Raw genomic sequence first — 19476 nt, forward strand, 5'->3', positions numbered from 1 at the left:
TGCAATCAAGCGCGCGCGGCACTGCCTTTACACCGTAGTACGTGAAGGAACAGGCCCTATAAAGGTCAGTATGTCTTTACTAGCCTGTTTTGTGTTTTCGCAAACACTTAGTAAACGTAAGCGCATACCGGTAACAAACGTTAGTTGTTTTTCAAGAGCTCCAGTTTTCAAAACATTTCGCAATGTAAACTAAAAAAAACGGCTGTATAATACAACAATTTACGAAACGTGTTATGTACAGGGGAGCTCACGCTCGTCTAGAGCCTCGAGCAGCGTACGGCGGAGGAAATGAATTGAGCTTTAGCGTAGCTGTTTGACTAAGGACAAAGTACTTGTGCCTGAATGGATTTCATGTTTTTCCACTAGCGTTTCGAGTTGTTTCTTCGTAACTCGATGCCTCCCTTAAAATTTTTCTTCCTTGCGCAGAGCTCGGGCCCATCGCTGTACACAAGTGGGATCACCACTGCACGCGATTCAGTGTCATTCAAATGTAGTACCAGCTTAGTGACTGGTTGCAGTGCCTCAGGTCGTTACGCCTGTCTTGAAGTACATTTTAAAGATACCGTAGCAGTGAACATTCGCTAGGGCACGGTTTGAGCGCTGCGGCACGCTTCATATGTGATCACTATTCCCTTTTTGTCTTCATCGGCGCGTCCATGCACACAGCCAGACCGAAACGCCGAAGTGCGTCGGAGATTTCTTCCCCCGGCTGACTGCTTCGGAGGAGGGCCGCGTGGCGCCACCTGCGTCGCTGGAATGACCGAATAGACCAATACCTTTGCCATATCAATATTAGGTTTCGGCCGTACTCACTCACTCTACCACCCGCTTACACACTTTCTCAGTTAATGTCCAGTATCATTTTTTTGCAGTTCATCCCCAGTCCTGCTGAAGAGAACAATGCCTTCATAAATGCTAAGGTTTTTGAGATATTAACCATTCATCCTAATTCCTAAGTCCTCCTAGTGTTATAGCTTAAATTCTTTTTCTAAACCTGTAGTGAATAACATTACAGATATGGTGTCTTTTTGTAGAACCCTTTTTTCATAGGTAATTTTCTACTTGTAGAAAACCAAGAGAGCTGTGGAATCTTTTTAGATATTTCCCAAGATATTTACGTATGCCTCCTCTATACTTTAATTATGCAATGCGTAGATGACTGCTGGTATCCCTACTGAATGAAATGGATTTTTATAACCAATTAATTACATACAGAGAGGATGATTGCACTGTGCAGGTTTCTCAATTACCTATTTATTCATTGTAGAATATTCCTTACTGTTGCCAGCTTCTTATCTTGGTTGATTTTATATGGTTTTTACATTTTATATGGGGAATTTTATATAAGCCCATAAAGCCAACCTAATGAATACGTTATGCAAGCTAAATGTTTTATAGCGGGTTCCTTTTGTTAACGGCAATGTACAAATAAATTAGACTGGCATAATGAATTCGCTAGAGGTTCTCTTTTATTGCGAAAGGAATACTGCTCGCACTTTCGGCCCGTCGGTGGTCGTGGCGCCTCCTTACACAGCTGCGCGTAACGTGACCATGTGACGCCACGCCAGACCGAGAGACGGGGCCCCAGCTCGCGGCATCGATGGTGGAGGCGAAGCCTTGCGCGCCGCTGCTGCGGCGCTACCGAGAGAGCGCGCTCGCTGGTGTGACGTCACGCCAGACCGAGAGACGGGGCTCCAGCTCGCGGCATCGATGGTGGAGGCGAAGCAAGGCGAAGCCTTGCGCGCCGCTGCTGCGGTGCTACCGAGAGAGGGCGCTCGCTGGTGTGACGTCACGCTAGGATAAATGGGGCTAGAGCTCGGCTCCTCGCAGTGGTCGACGCGCTGCCTTGCGCTATGACGGATGATGTATAGCCATAAGTTTAACAAAGGGCAACCATGTCTACACCATCAGCCGAACCAAGGCGTAGCCAAGGGTATTGCTTTCGCAATCTTCCAGGCTTAACCAAGCTAAGCCTTCAGCCAATTTTTTTTATTGGCGCTAACAATACGTAAATTTCGTACATGGTTCGTTATACGTCCGAAACACTATTGTCTTTGCTGTCTTCAGTGATTGGAGTTTTCAAAATGCAAGAATAGTATGACTGACTGGAAAACTTTATTCTGGTCTTGCATGGCCAGAATACGTGGAAGAATAGCATAAAGCGCAGCAATATTTACAGCAATATCAACAGTTATACTGTGTACAGAATCATAAAAAGCGAATGTAACAGGTTCATGGTGTGGCACTTTCCTTCAGGTTCATTTTATACTGAACTAACCTTCACACAGAAATTGAAGTTTCGGAGCGTGATGGTTAAAATGTTCATGACGTTACTTCGACTCTAGAACTTTCATTCACCTTCGATATTATTAATGTTATGAGGTCACTGGCCATGGATTAACATATAATTAACGGTCAGCTTTGTCATCGATCATTCATTGTTGCCTTCCCCTAATATTAACCAAATAAATGTGTGCAGAGTATAACTAGCGACCTCGGTACTACACACAAGTGTCTTGACAAGTGAGAAAGCGCCGCCTGTACGAGCGATGACTTTCTTGCTGGTGCACTGGCTACTGTCGGCTATATTGTCAGTATGCTCTCTCGAAATACCAGAAAAAGACCTGTCGGCTGCAAATGAGTTACAAAGCTATGAAGATCCTTCAGAGGTATTTGTGCAATTAGACACTTCTTTCGGTAACTTTCAAAAAGAATGCGACAAAAGCACAGCGCAAGAATATCCGTTTACTCTGCTCTGCGTGTTCTTAATGTAAATGAGTTATACAAACTGAAGCCGGTGCCCTCTGCAACGGTATCCCTTCTAATACATTGCGTACGTTCTAATGTTTAGTCACACATTGTGATATTTTTAAAATATAGAGCATGTAAGATTATGTGGTAAGGAGCCTCAATGATCAAACCTGTATTCGCTTCAGGAAGGTAAATGATGTCTTTCTTTGATAGCGCTGTGTTAGCGTAATATGATGTGCTACTGCTTGGACGTCGTTCAGCGTGCCTGTTCCCTTATTGTATCTATTGTTTGAGAAATAGTATTGCTTTATTTGCCGAATATTCCTCCTACTTACTGTAATCTTGCTGTTTCCCGTCTGTACGGCAGATAACGCAGGACAGATAGAACACAAGAGTAGCTTGGCACGTTCCACACAAATCTCATGAGATGCCGCTCAGCCGCCAACGCAACAGCAGCAGCCCCAAAGGCACGCAGGCCTCTTCCTTTTACTGCCGCAAGCCACACGTACGCATGTACAAGCTACGATAGCGAGTGTGCAAGGCACCAATCGTGCTGGGTTCTACACGACCGCCCTCCGACCACTTGTAAAAACAACAAGAACAAAACAATCCGAAACGAAAAGTTTAACCGACGATTACAATGATCCCTGATGAAAAATTTCACCGCAGGTCTATGCGTGTTTTCACTTCGTGATATATTGGCTGGCGGGGACAATCAGTCGCATGCAGCGCCATGTAAACGGAGAGAAGCATGGCGCATCAAGAGATGGCGAGAGGAAGCGCATGGGTGACGCGTGGGCGCGATTCCCAGCAGCCGCCGTAGACAGACCTCCGCTCATGCAGTACTTTGTTTCCATATATGGTACCGGTCGACGCGTTCGCCGCATTCCATCGGTGAGGAGACGACGGCACGTTAGTCTGGCGCAGTTTCGTAGCGTCGTCGCCGCAGCGCCCGTATTGCGGGCAAACATGCTTTTCCTTACACGCATTCGCCCATCCTTCTCCACTTTCCACCTCAGGCTCACGCTGCACCCTCCTCCGGCGCTTTGCACCTCACCCTCTCTTCGGTATTATCGTCTTTCACCCTTTTTTGAGCTCCTAGGCTCGGTTACGCCGAGAGATGACGCCAACGCGAAACGCAGGAACGGGCGCCTAAGTGCTCTGCTCAAAAAGAGAACAGAATGTTGTCAATAAACCGGCGGTCGCCTCTTCATTTGGGTCGCAGGTTGTACCGACGCTAGGGCGATATGCCACGAGCGAGCTCATAGGGTTGAATCGGTGTCTACAAATGGTGCCTACGAAAACACGAGCTTCTCCCGCATGTAAAAAAGTTGGATGTCTGAAACGTTTAGGGCATCGTTCTCTCCGCTAGTATGGGTCTCCGCATGTATGCACGACCGATCCCATCGCCTGTTCACTACTTAGAGTCCTTTCAAATTGTAAATTATAAGCTAGCGCTTAGGAAAAGCTTATTAATCCAATCATAAAAGGATGGGTACGTTTCATAACAACATTCCGACCTACAAAATAATGTCGTGTGGAGGTGTCTTAGGCATCAGTTACACAATCAGAAGAGATGGTTTCTGGGTCGGTTTTGCCTGAAAAAAGGTCGCCGTCAACGTAGAGTGGTGCTGTACGTTTCCGTCACCATCGCGGTGACAAAAGCGTACGGTAATTTTACGGTCATTGATATCACCCAGAAGTGCACCGATGAGGGTGCGAAGATGCTTTTCTGCGTGACAGGATACATTTGAGCCATTGTGTAGAAACACTGGTTGGACGTTTAATCACGGCACCGGCTGTAGTTCGCTTAGGAGAGCCCCAGGCAATCAGGAAGGAAGACTAAGTAATAATTATAGCGACACACCAGCTGTATTTCCCGCTGTTTTTACCTTTGTTGCTAATCGTATTTCCTACACTTTTACACATGTACTGAAGGAGGTCGTCCTGACAGTTTTTAAATTGGGACCTCCTTCTGTATTACATTTTCTTTGTAATTGTATGTCTGATAATTGTAATAAATGATTGTTTAATAAAAACAGATCGAATTAGACTACAAAGACTAAGAACAGACATACAGACGTTAAAATAGAGACGGTAAAATTTCTCACATAAACATGCAGGGTGTTCGCAAGCAGCACAGTTGGTTTGTAATTCAAACGCAGCTGAATGACGAAACTATTAGCGTGTACGCCGTCAGCGAAACGCTTCTAGTAGATCTGGAGGAGCCGTCTGTTATTGACAATTTTGTATTGGAGGGGGGCAAAAAAATGACTCGGAGAAGGAAAGGCGTAAGTGTAGGCATAAAATTAGGCAGGTTGTGCCGTGCCAGAGGTTAAAAGAGAGATGTAAGGAAAATTTAGAGATTAGTGGCACAAGGCAAAAAGACGTGACTTGGCGTAGCTTACTTATGGACAGGTAGTGATAGGAGAAAGAACAATAAAGAACTGGTTGATTGTATCAAAATCAATATTAATGAGTTCGAGAGATCGGACAATGCGATATTAGTGGGAGATATGAATGCGTAGATGGAAGATTTAGAAGCACATACTGATACAGTGGTTCTCTAGATCTGGACCTGTGCGATGAACAGAACCCAATAGTCGTTAACAGGGAGAATAAGTTCAATTAACAGTGAACGTGGCAGTTCGGATATAGGCAGTCGTGTATCGATTACGCTTTAATCTTAGAGATGGTCTTGGAACTATATGCCAAATTATGATGGATGAACATAGCCTAGGTAGCGATAAAAAGTGTTTAACCTGAAAATTTAGGAGACATACTAACACAAAACAAGAACTAGTAGCATCACTATTTCTAGACATGAATAAAAAGCAATTAAAAGAGGTTGCAAAAAACATAGACAAGTAAATAAATGAGGAAGAACGGGAGACTGGACATGTTGGTAGTTTTCCATGATATTTAAAAGCAGCGCTACCGTCACAGGACGCAAAAAAGAGGACACACGCAGCGCCGTGTGTGTCCTATCCTCTTTTCTGTGTCCTGTGTCGGTAGCACTGTTTTTAAGCAATAAAGAGAATGGAGGCGTATCTTATTGCAGTTTGGGAATATAAGGAACTGGTAGACGGTATGCAGCAGGAGATATGATAGGCGCGGCAAAAAGATACTTCGAGTGGAAAGAGTAAACCACGTAAGTGGCGGAACAATGAAATAAAGCAAGCTATAAACCAGTCTAAGAAGGCGTCTAGGAGTCATCGAGAAACCAAAAAGTTCGGATTACTCTAAGAAGAGGTGGTGGTTAGCTGGAACAAATACTGAGAAAAGAAAAGGGTGGCGAGTGAGCTCGTACAAGAAAAGAAATATATGCACAAGTGAACGTTAGGTGCATAGCATTCGTTGAGAGGCAATAGCACACCGTAAGGACTCTCGAACCGTTAAGGAGGACTCAGAACCCCAACAAAATTTCTGAGATGGCTACAAGGGATAATAACGGTTACATCTTCGAAGGAGACGTTACGCTGCACTTTCTCACAGATGTTATCACTAATAACTTCGGTACAAAAGAAAGCATAGTTCACACTCAAACAGAGCTATCAACTACAAGGAAGCCGGAGATAACAAATTAAGAAGAACGCTTTCATTTGAAAAATAGAAAAAAATGGCCCAAATAACGCGGCCGCACGACCCTTTGAAATACCATTACAGCTAACGAAAAATTTGAGTCCAGGAAACAAGGCAATGCCAACTAATGCTAGAAAGTAATTTACTACAACAGAAATTCCGATTGGATGGCGTGAAAGAAAATTGAGCCTCATCATCATCATCATCATCATGAGCCTATTTTATGTCCGTTGCAGGATGAAGGCCTCTCCTGCAGATCTCCAATTACCCCTGTCCTGCACCAACCGATTCCAAGCAGCACCCGCAAATTTCTTAAATTCGTCGCACCACCTAGCCTTCTGCCGTCCTCTACTGCACTTCCCTTCTCTTGGTATCCATTCTGTCACCCTAATGGTCCAACAGTTATATAATCTGCGCATTACATAACCTGCCCAGCGCCATTATTTTCTCCTGATGTCTATTGGAAAGTCGTCTATACCTGTTTGCTCTCTGATCCAAACTGCTCTCTTTCTGTCTCTTAAAGTTATGCATAGAATTCTTCGTTCCATTGCTCTTTGCGCTGTCGTTAACTTGTTCTCAAGCTTCTTTGTCAGTCTCCAAGTCTCTGCTCCATATGTCAGCACCAGTAAAATGCACTGATCATCTACTTTCCTTTTCAATGGTAACGGTAAGCTCCCAGCCAGGAGCTCAGAATGTCGGCCGTATGCGATCCAGCCCATTTTTATTCTTCTCCGAATTTCCTTCTCATGGACAGGGTTCCCTGTGATTAGTTGACCAAGGTAGATGTACTCCTTCACAGACTCTAGAGGCTGACTTGCGATCATGAACTCTTGTTCCCTTGCCCGGTCATTTATCATTATCTTTGTCTTCTGCGTGAATACTGTAAAAACAAACCTTCCCGTCATTTTTCTCTGTACCTTTTGTGAGGAAATTTCGCCACTTCAAAGAAAGCCCCTTTTGGCAGCGCGCCTCGTAAGTTGCTGTTCGTAAGTTATTGAACAATTGTAGTGTTATTGAATGTGTAGTGCCGACATCTATTCGCGAACTAGGTTCCTTGAATACGTTTCTAAGATATGTACAAGCTAGCTTCTATGTATTGTCGGCTTCTAAAGAGGGAATCGCGGCAGGTGCAGATGTTCGAAATTTGTCTGCGTTATATTTTCTAGTGTTTTCACGAGAAAGCATGTGCAAGGTATGTCGGTTGTGTATTTGCGAAGTCCTTTCCGTAGAGATTTCGTGCTTCACGGTGTAATGTCAATTATCGGTGCCTCTAACCTCTCATTTCCCAGAATCTCACGCATGCATGCGGTCTTGAGTGCGCCTAGGTACATGGTATATTTTCACTGAAATTGAACAGCGCTTAACATTTGTGTGTAAAAATAAAGGAAAAGATTACAGCGCTTACCGAGAAGCCCCGAGTCGCCTATGAGCCGCTCGTCACATGTGCTTCTCCCTTGGCGTCCGAAAACTAGCGTACACGGGCAGCTATTCAGGATGGTCAATCGCGCCGCGGTCTCAATACCGCTCTGAGCGTCGCACAAAGCAAGCGAATTTGACAGCTCCCAGTAATGTCTTCATCCTTTCTACAGCTTTGGAGAGCGGTTATACTAGAGCTAATGAGAAGCAGCAAATGGGAAGTGGGGGGTAACTGAATCCGTAGTTTTTCTGGGAACGCTGCGGGCTTAAGCACTAGGGAGTTGGGAATTGTATGCCTCATTTAACCTACAGTGGTGCTTTCTTCGATCATTCAGACATGGTTTGAGCATTTCGCGCTGGTAAGAAATTTACGGCGCTGCTGCCGCCGCGGTCGCAATTCAATTCTCGGTAATAAAAACGAAAATAAGCAAGAAAGAATAACTGCAGATGTAGACGAAAGGAAAGGACGCATTTTTCGAGTGCTTCAATAAAAAGCCTCACCCGCGCTGTGTACCGGGTCGCTCCGCTACCATTGGCAAGATCCCTTTGTGTGAGAGAAGTTCAGATTGCATTTCTATGCCATATTTACTAAAACTTTTGTTTTGTCATGCTTTACATATTTCAGTACAATAGAAAGTGACGGTCGTGGTGGTGCAGTGGTAACCCTTGGCTCAAATCGCTGAGTTCAGAGACACGATTTCAATAACAAAGGCTCACTGCTGCAAACTTGAATACCAATTTTCCCTTTGACTCCTGCAGCACATGTATTTTTTGTATGTTTTAACAAAAATCCTTACCCAAAGTGATCCTGCCAATGGTAGTGGAGCGAGCCGGCATGCAGCGCGGGTGGATTTGGGGGAGGAGAGAGGTTAGACGAAGAATCTACTGGAAGGAAGGCTTGCTTAGTTAACGTTTTGGGCTGGCAAAGATGCCTGTGTCAATGTACAGTAGTCCAATTACTTTACTCACGAGTATTATACTCTGAAGAAGGGTGGTGGTTTGCCATCTCTTTCCTGCATATATATATATATATATATATATATATATATATATATATATATTAATTTTTGCCGTAGAGAGCAGGATATAAAAATATGCAAAATAGTAGAGGGGGCAGGACGTGAAATATAACTCGCCCATAGCCGAGTTCATAAACTGCTTAGCGTGTAAAGCCATCGTATATAGGAAAACGCGTTCCTTTGTTACTGCTTTGGCTTCATGGCAAATCCAGAAGTCATTGTTCGCGAATAGTTCCTTATTCTGTTGCTGGTAAGGGATATATGGTTGTGTAGCTGCAAATACAGAGCTGCATCAGAATATTTGCGAGGGCTATATTATTTTCATGCTCAATAAACACAGTCACACTTCCTCTATTTAAAGTCCAAAATGTAAACTATGCGGAGCTGCACAAAGAGATTTCGTAATTCAGAGCACAGTTATGGTTGCAGGTAGCACGTGTGCTTGCAACCTGTCTTGCAGCGCCTCCCAGATGCAGGCTACTGTCCATTGGCAAATGGGTGACAAAATTGACTTTGTTAACAACTGTATGCTATGTGAGGCATACGCTACATCTAGCCCGATCATCAGGTTTGCCAGCAGCGGTGTGATGTCACTCACGTGTAGTGCGGAAACACTCAGTTGTGCAATTCATATATAATCCACTGGTGACCGGCATGCGGCTCCTTGGAAAGCTTACACTGTGCTCGCAATTTATTTCCGTTACCGCATTCTAATGCAGCCATTGGTATCATTCTTAAAATCTCTCTCAAAGATTTATAGGCAGTTTTCGTAACGTTTAATAACGGCCTTTTTTTTCTGTTGACCCTTCTTATTGAAAAATGCACGAGGTTAGTTGTATGAGATGTCGCTTCTCGTAGCATCCCTGTCCGAAGCCGACGTTCCCCAGAGCTAATAACAGATGAGCTAAGCTGGAAGGTAGACTTTAATTACTTCTGTAAATAACATTTCTAACCAGCAATATGCCTGCCAACTACATAAGCAAACAAAGCAGAGCGCATGCAATGCGGGACATCAACATATAACGATAAGTACTACCGAAATCACAACGGTACCAAGTACAAGAAGTCGATTCTCTCAGTGACCAGCGCACGTCAGAATTATAAATGTGCGGCGAGAACATAGGCCGTAAGAGCATTTCTTCCTGCGGTGTAAAATAATTCCTATCTGTATTACTGGCCGGAAAACGGCGGCAAAGATGTTTCTCTCGTTAGGCGTGCATACTCTATATACTCGTAAATAAGATGACCACTAATATAACCGCCTACGGGGACTTTTGGACTGTGTGGAAAATAAAGGAAGACATGTATATTACGATTATAACGCAATGTTATCCTACAGAGTAACAAGAAATGACGCTTAAAAGCGCATGACCGCAGGGATTTATTCATCGTTACTGTGAATAGCCGTCACCAAATTTAGTGAGGAATGATGGCAGACGCCTTTATCACTGCGGGCAAGAACGGCGCCGTCCTTCTTGAGATTCAGAGGTCCACACGATACAATCACACGACGAAGCCTTCACCAATTGCGTAGTGGTGCTCGGCTCGCTTCATGCACCTCCCCCACAGCATCAATCATGTGGCTTGAGGTTGCGATTAATGCACCGTAACCACTCTAATACGCCGCTAACAGCGTTCTAAATCAGAAGAAGAAACGCTGTGCAAACTGCACAGTGGCATTTCGCGTCACGCAGCACTTGCCCGAGGTGACGTGACAGCGGGCACGGAGAGCCTTGTGAGCTGCCGAATATAGACTGAAGAAAGCGTGCTATAACCGTGTTATAGCGCTTAATATATTGCTAGGCGCGTTCTGACGTCAAAAATTTTGAAAATAACAGCACTATATTCGTCTGCAGTTGGTGTTTGAGCACAATAAACAGAAGACTTTAGAGAAATTCAACAATACGGCGTTAAAACTTGCTAAAAAAGCACGAGGCTGACAACTGTTTATTTCTATCAAAACTAGTGCTCGCGTAGAAGGTTCTCGCTTTCCACTTAATGAACGCTCTATTAAACGAAATATTGCACCGCACGGGGTACAAGCCGACACCGAAAATCATGACAAATAAACAGCCACCCACCATTTGTAAGAGCACAGTCTGACTAATGTTCTTACCTTTACATTATCTCATCGTCCATGAATGGCAGGTTAGTTGCCGAAGTAGATGCATCATTCATACGGCAATGCCGACGCGAAGCCGTCAGGCCATTCTGGATATTTTCTCGTACACGCGGCACAGTCGCACTCTGTATTCGATGATTGCACCGCCCACGTTGCCCACCAAGAATGTCTGTAGAATTGAACATGGTGATAGGCACCAACTCCGACAATTAGACCGAAAGCTCTTTTTTGCAATGAACAAAAGTCGTGATAGTCCGCCGTAAAATCCACACCAAAGATGGCCTGCAGCAGTCTTTAAATATACTCCGGCCTTCTCAGCCTCCCTAAGATAAATTTCGTATTGCCCGCACGGCGGCGATAAGGTGTGAAGGCGGAGGTCGTTGTTCTCTCTCGTCAAGACTCCATGCAGATCACGTGATTACGACAGCTCCCCTATAAGGATTTATATATGCGTGATGGAAAATTTCCGCGCGAGCTGTCCGTGGGATGTTATGCACGAGATTTACGTTTCTCACGCGCACGTGGCTTGCAGACGCTCGCACAAGTCAGAACCATGCCTATTGCAAAACCCAGTATACAGTGTCAGTTCCATGCCGGATTATGGGTCCAGTGTCACGTGTTGGAAGCTGGGGCGCTGGAGAGGCGCGGCATACTGGGAGACGCTGGGTGCTTGTGCGAAAAGCAACTCTAGAGCTTGAAATACGCGCTGCCTGGCAATGGCGTATATATATATATATATATATATATATATTACAGATAGCACCAGGGACCGTTTTAGTGCAACAAAATAAAGTAACGATGTTGGTACCTGGATTCGATCCCGTGATCTACAAATACCATGCCCGATACTTCACCACTACGCCGAACCAGCTTTGTTATTTCTTGCCGCGTTTTGACAGGAAGGGTGCCGAATGTAATCTGAAGAAAAATGTTTTGATACCTGGAGGAATGATGAATCGACAGACACGCCTAAGTACATGTACATAATGAAATACCAAATAAGGCGCACGATAATGGCAGCAGGAAACAATGTGCCTTTGAGTACAGCGGAAATTTCTTTGCGAGAGGAAGTGAAAATACAATCCCTACTAAAGCGAGCCTTAACAAAGTGAAAGCCTTCCACTACCTCCTTCAACAATCCCGAAAAAGCCCATCTCTGACAGATGACGACACAACTATTTCTGGAAGGTAATTGATTAATTGAAGTCGTCACAACTCTCTTAGATATGGGCTGTTTATATCATGGATGAAAAATAACCAGGAGTAAGTTGTCTAACAAAATGGTGAACTATGCCAAGAACCCCGCTCTCAACGGAAGAAAAAGGCTATCACGTCGCATGGTCGCATGGGCTATCACGTCGCATGGACCAAAGCCCTGAACTCTTCTCAAAGACTGCTGCTGCACCAGAAGCTGAACAAAACTGTTGCGATAGGGCAGTGGCATTCTATATATTTTTGTTGTCAGCACAAAAGGAGGCTAGACATCTGCATAGGCATGTACGGGGATCTCATTCGATAACAATAAAATTCGATAACAATTAACAATTAACCTGTTAAAGCCGTGAACATTCAAAATTCGTGTGCAAGACGGTTATATAGAAAGCGAATAATCGACGGTAGGAGGGACAACCCTGCCTTACCGATGCTTTTATGTAGATAGATTCGGATAGACAACGATTATCTGTAAGCCGTGTTCCATTAGCATAACAGACAGTGATGCCTCTAAAAAGACACAAAATGTTCATGTGCTCTAACAGACGATACAAGAAGTAGTGATTAACCTTATCGAATACTTTTGCTAAATCATCCTGAAATACTGCGACTTGACCTGCACTTTCTGTCACACACTCTAGCACCGACCGCGCAACGTGGAAATTTGTCTCGATTGATCTTCCTTAAATGGCACACGTTTGATGGCCTCTCACCACTGATTGAATTACGTCTTGATGGCGACTAGCGAATGTTTGGCAGATAGTTTATATAGCCCTTTGCAAAGTGATATGGGTCGAGATCATTCGACTTTCTGCAATATAGTTGCATCAGTGCTCTTTGCGATAAGTACTGGGTGCTCTTGATAGAACGTGGCGGGTAGATATTCAATCCAGGAAGTTTCTTCATGCACATTAAACAGAAAGGGAGCCAATATACAGAAAAAACACTGATAAAATTCCGCACTCAAGCTATCATATCCAAGAGTTTCGCCTTTAGCTAGCGCAGCAATGGTTGCTTCAACGTCTGTAATACACATGTCTCTGTCAACCTCATCACATCCTTTTTGACTCAACTCTGGCAGCAACTAAACAAATTTTTCCGTTACAGCTTCACTATTAGCAACTAGTGCGAGCGCATACTCGTCGGTATTTTGAGCAAAAGCCTTGTAGTCGTTCGCATGGTGATAAGCGCCGGCATGCTCAGTCGAAGCAAGTGCTCGAGTTATGGTATGCCGGAGCAATTATTAATAAGTAGGCTGTGATAACGAAAGTATTCACAGATCATTCTTGAGTTGCATAAAAACTACGCCACGTCAGCACATGGCACGTTGTGGATAATTTGCCTTGTCAAGATCAATGCACACTTTTAGCTTCACAAAGACGCGTCTCGCACATATATGGTAGATGCGCTATCACTCCAGAACGGAACCTTACGCCTATATAACAAACAAAATGTCGTTGTCCGCATTCAAAAGTATGCTAGGAAGTTCCAAAACACCAATTTTTGTTTGCGGTTGGTATTCTAACTTCAAAAAAAGTCCTAAGTCAGCCGCCGACTCGGGACTATGTATGGGAGGTTACTGCCGACTTTGATAGACTTTTCATGCACTCCGCGCTGGAGTATGCTATGTTTTCTTAGTTAAATGACCGGTTTCAATCAACACGTCTCTCTAGTCACGTATCTTCGTCACAGAAGTGTAGGCTGGTGTTGACAGCTTTCGGTAACAACACATATACTTTTGTTTATAACGCGATAAATCGGCGCTTATCACTTCTTGTGCTGACACTGTAGACACAAAAAGAAAATAATTATTTAAGTACATCGATGCTAAAGCTGAAATATACAGTTATTTATCCTTGTTATACTTGTTGATTCCTCAGCCCAAAGAGGCCGATAGCGTGAAGACGGACTCGGAGGATAAGCTAGGTCTAAGCATCGGGCGATGTCGGCGCGGATACCTGGCGAATGCTAAAACGTGTGCATTTGAGACACAGATTCTTCTATCTATTATTTTTTGGGATACTGGGCAAAGTGGAAGCCAACGAATTTCCTCAGCATTGTTATCGGTGCGATAATATTATGCAGCGGTAGGCTTCGAACTCGGGGTCCGTTTTAACGCGTCTGAATGACACCTGGGTTTCCTGTCGACTTCACAACAGTGCAACAACGCTGACAGCTCGTAGTCATCGGTTACGTACAAAGCACTAAATAGCGAGGCGGTCTCTGCGTTTGCGTGTTTCGTTCAAGAATGTAGCTATTTGCCCAGTCAAAAGGTGAAATGTAAACAGCGAAAGTGATCTTCAGTGTCAAATATTCATGCATAAAAAGGGCAGCTCACGCACCTTCATTCCAGCCTGCGACATGAAATAGGCTTTGTGACCCCAAGACATAGCTTTATTTAGACAGAAACTTCTATCTAGTGTTGAACTTGCATAAGGCATTCAATATTCAGCCGCGCCTATAGCTCCTTGGTTATTGGAACCAGTGCGGCACGAACGCAACCAGTGCAGTTTTTAGTTCGGGCCAATGAACTGCAGCGAGAACGAGCATGTGGACAGCAGAAACCAATGCTCCACAGTGTGACCCAGCTCCTATCCAGCGTTCCACTGGTGTCCCAATGACTGCCAGCGAGCGCCAGCGGCCTCAGTGCAATGCAATGTCAGAAAAGAAAGCGCGCAGGTTTTACACCGGACGGCACTGGACGACGCTGCTTTTTCTAAGAGGGATGTTATCCTGTGTTGTCCTCAGACTTACATTAAAAATCTCACGCTTATATTCGGCCAAGTGGGACTTTATTCGTTATACCCGCGTCCTTTACATGCGCGTCACGCTTATACTTACATGTCAGGGTGAGATTAAGCGTGGCATTTTTTAGACTGATAGAGCGAACGGTTTTCTCCACGACGTAACATGGATCGGTCCGAGCGAAAATTACGGCAATCTCCCTGTAGCGGATTCGCAGGCGACATACACAAGCCTGGCTTGGCAGTCTGCCGTGCGTTAAGTTCTTGTAATATGCGTAAGTTATCCTGGCACACAGAACCCTTTTGCTCTGCCCCCTTTACGGCAACTAACGCGAGAAAACGCGATCCTAAGGAAGGAAATCAAAGCGCTTAAAGTGGAAATCGCAAAACTTAAGAATCCAAACAAAAGGCATAGCCCTTAACTGACCCGAAGCTATCAGGGCATCGACATGATATCGAGCTCCGCCGACGCGCCTACCCAGGCCGATGAGCGCGGAGATGTCGCCGCACAATTGAAGGGCAAAGTAGAAAGCAGAAGGGCAAAGGGCCTCGACACTCGGATAAGTAAAATGCGTGTTCGAGGAAATGTTCGCAGGTTGACAACACCAATTCGTGCAGATGCGCCGGATCTACAACAGCAGATAACGCAAATGCGAGTGGAAATGTCGTAGCGGTTCGACGCCCTCGAGGGTATAGTAGCGCAGCTCGAAAGCGTGTGCAAAGATGCCCGACCCACAGGAGCGAGACCGGTAAAGACCACGCCGTACAGCAGGCCATCTGCGGCTGGGAACAGCTGCATGGAGAACTCGAATAATCAACATGGCGCTGCGTAACGAGTACAGGATTTGGCAGGGGAATGGTCGTGGGATTCGCAGTAAAAGGCGGAACGTAAAACCAAGCATGCACCGTAAAACCAAGCATTCGTAAAAACCAAGCATGCACCGGACGTAATCGCACTCCAGGAAACTCGTGCGACCGCAAGATTACTAGCATACAAATCATACAGCAATTTAGAAGAAAAATTATTAGAAGCCAATAAACACTGACACAAAGGACAACATAGGGGAAATTACTTGTGCTAAATAAATGAAATAAACGAACGATAAATTATAGGAAATGAAAATGGGCGAATAAACAACTTGCCCCAGGTGGGGAACGATCCCACAAACTTCACATTACGCGTGCGATGCTCTACCAAGTGAGCAACCGCGGTGCCGTTACCCGTCCACTTTCTTCGGTATTTATGATCCCTAGCGGAACCCTCGGTGTGTTAGCCAGCGTCACAGCTCACACGCATTCGCGGCGGGTGTGGAACATCCTTTTTGCCACAGGCGTCAAGGGAACGTGATCATTTCGGATAAGGAAACTGGTCAATAGAGCCACACATGCTACCTGAAGGCATCAACGTTGCCGGATTCCAGACCCTCGTTATGTATTAAACGAGAAGAAAGGGTGTTAACCGAGGGGCTCAATCTTCAATAGTCTTACCACAAGAAGCCAACAAACACTGACACCTAGGACAACATAGGGAAAATTACTTGTGCTAAATAAATGAAATAAGGAAATGATATATTAATGGAAATGAAAGTGGATGAAGTAAACAACTTGCCGCAGGTGGAGAACGATCCCACAACCTTCCCATTACGCGTTGTAAGAGGTTGGAGCCGGGCCTGTAGGACGGTCGGAGGAACTTGGGGCGACAGGACTAGGAGAGCGGGATTTATTTACATGTTATTTACAGTTGAACAAGAGATACATCGACAGTCTAGCGTGGCTCCGAAATGGAGCACGCAAGACGAACATACAGCAACGGAGCACACAGCTCACGAGTGCATTTCGAGCACGACAAAGAGCACACTCTAGCAGCCGACAATCGCTGCTTATAAGCACTTGGTCCCCCCTTGATTCCAAGGGGACGGAAACGTTCGTTCAGGCATTGTAAACGCGCCGCCTCTGCCCGGGACGGGTTACACACACACCCGCACACACACACACACAGGTGCAATGGTCTGGAGCCGACGTCAGACGGTCTTCGTAGAAATCGGACCCACCGGGTAGCACGTAGGGGTAGCACATTGTATTGCGTCTTGGTCGGCGTGTGGGAAGGAGCCTTCGTCCGCGTTCCCGCGCCAACTCCCCCACTCATAGCAGAACAGGGCGGCGTTGTCGTGTGGCGCACAAAGCCTGCTTCGTCGAACTCCTTCAGTCACAACGGCGGCGAGGCTAGAGCGTAACGTTGGCGGCTTCAGCACAAAGCCTGCTACGTCGAACTCGGAGCCGGACCGGGTAGCGCGTCCGAGTAGCACATTGTCTGGTGTCTCGAAAAGCGCATGGGCAGGTTCCGCCAATTACCTCCCCTGGAGAACTCCCCTGAGCTGACCCCTCGCCGCGTGGCTGCCGGTTATCCGCAGTTCTCTGAAGTGCGCCACCGTCCCGGTTGGATCGGAACACGTGCAGCGGGCTGAAATAGCTGCAGGCCGATCGTAACAGCGTGTGATGCTCTACCAATTGAGCAACCACGGTGCCGTTTCCCCATCCACATTCTTAGGTATTTATGATTCCTAGTAGAACCCTGGGAGTGTCAGCCAGCGTCACCCCTCACAAACCGTGGCGGCGCATGTGGAACATCTTTTCTGCCACATGCGTCACGGGAACGTGATCTTTTTGGTTGAAAGCAACCGGTCAATAAATCCACACATGCTACCTGAAGGCATCAACATTGCCGGATTCCAGACCCTCGTTATGTAATAAACGAGAAGAGAGGGCGTTAACCGAGGAACTCGATCTTCATTAGTCTTACCAGAAGAAGCCAAAATGAAATCTTGGGGTTTTACGTGCCAAAACCACTTTGTGACTATGAGGAACGCCGTAGTGGAGGACTCCGGAAATTTCGACCAACTGGAGTTCTTTAACGTGCACTTAAATCTAAGTACACGGGTGTTTTCGCACTTCGCCCCGATCGAAATGCTGCCGCCGTGGCCGGGGTTCGATCCCGCGACCTTGTGCTCAACAGCCTAACACCATAGTTACCACAAGAAGCCAACAAACAAGGACACCTAGGACAACGTAAGGGTATTACTTGTGCTAAATAAATAAAATAAAGAAGCGATAAAATAATGGAAATTAAAGTCGATGAAGGAAAAAGCTTGCACAGGTGGGGAACGCTCCCACATCCTTCACATTACAAGTGCGATGCTCTAACAATTGAGCAACCGCGGTGCCATTTCCCCGTACACTTTCTTGGGTACTTATGATTCCTAGTAGAACCCTGTGAGTGTTATGCATCGCCAACGCTCACAATCCTTGGCGGCGGATGTGGAACATCCTTTATGCCGCAGGCGTTACGAGAGCGTGTTGTTTTTGGGTGAAAGCAACGGGCAAATAAATTCGCACATGATACCTCAAGGCATCAATATTGCCGGATTCGAGACCCTCGTTTTGTAATAAACGAGAAGAAAGGGGTTTAATCGTGGGGCCCGATTTTATGAGTCATATCACAAGAAGCCATCAAAAACTGACACGAAGTACAACATAGGGAAATTACTTGTGCTAGATAAGTGAAATAAATCAATAATTAAAACAATTATCGTTGATTTATTTCATTTCCTTAACGCAATTAATTTACCCTAGCTTGGTGTCAGTGTTTGTTGGCTTGTTATGGTGTGGCTAATCAAAATCGGGTCCCTCGGTTAACCTCCTTTCTTCTAGTTTATTATATAACGAAGGTCTGGAATACGGCAAGCTTGATGCCTTCAGCTAGCACGTGTTGTAGGGATTGGAGCGGTCGTAGTTGTCGGGAGGACCTTGGGGCAACAGGATTAGGCGAGCAGGGTTTATTTGCAGTAATACATTTAAAACAAGACATACATCGACAGTCAAGCGTGACTCCCAGGCACTCATCCAGACAGACAGGCACTCATCCCCGTGGTCTTCTGCAGTGCGCCACACGCAGCCTAGGGTTACACTATCGAGAACGCTAAAGGCCGCAACATGTGGAAGGACGCTAATCACTAACCTACGATACCCTAATCGAATGGGCAGTAGCGTCCACAGAGACACTATGCCAGACCTGACATTCACAAAAAACGTGGCCAACATGAAATGGGCCAACACGAACGTAACTCTGGGCAGTGATCACTACATTGTGAGCACAATGATACAAGTCGGCCCGTTAAGAATGAAATGCTGGAAAATAACGCTAGCAGAGTGGAACACGTTTCGTAAGCTCCGCTATGACAATGCGACAGAAACCATCGGAGACATGCAAAAGCGGACACATACGCTCCAGCGTAGCATGTAGAAAGCCACTGAAAGCGTTCCCGAAGAGGTAGGCATGGAGCAAATGGACAGCAAACACATGGGGGGGGGGGGGGGGGGGCAAACAAAGCTTCCAAAAGCGCTGGAAATCTGCAGAACAGAACCGGCGCCTAAGAATGAGAATCGTCGCTCTCGACAGAGAAATAGACGACCAGGCATCTCAGCAGCAGGGGGAAGCCACCTGCATTCTAATACGGACAACCAGTTCGGAATGTTCGAAACTTGGATCATACTCTGAGGGCCCTTCAAACCAGAATACACGAAAACAACACGAAGACAAAGCCTGCAACGGACACTACACAGCTACGCAGAC

At 45.6% G+C, this 19476-nt stretch overlaps 1 protein-coding gene across 2 annotated transcripts in view; it reads left to right on the forward strand.

The window, feature by feature from the left end:
* Positions 1–2512: 2512 nt before the first annotated feature.
* The window catches only part of LOC129385937 (uncharacterized), a 199533-nt gene continuing 182569 nt past the window's right edge, over positions 2513–19476 (forward strand). For both annotated transcript variants that reach the window (XM_055073112.2, XM_055073113.2), the window contains exon 1: positions 2513–2669. In XM_055073112.2, coding sequence (XP_054929087.1) covers positions 2550–2669 — 120 coding nt within the window. In that variant the 5' untranslated portion in view covers positions 2513–2549. The remainder of the gene's footprint in view (positions 2670–19476) is intronic.

Source organism: Dermacentor andersoni, chromosome 7 (genome assembly GCF_023375885.2).
Source record: "Dermacentor andersoni chromosome 7, qqDerAnde1_hic_scaffold, whole genome shotgun sequence".
Lineage (NCBI taxonomy): Eukaryota > Metazoa > Arthropoda > Arachnida > Ixodida > Ixodidae > Dermacentor > Dermacentor andersoni.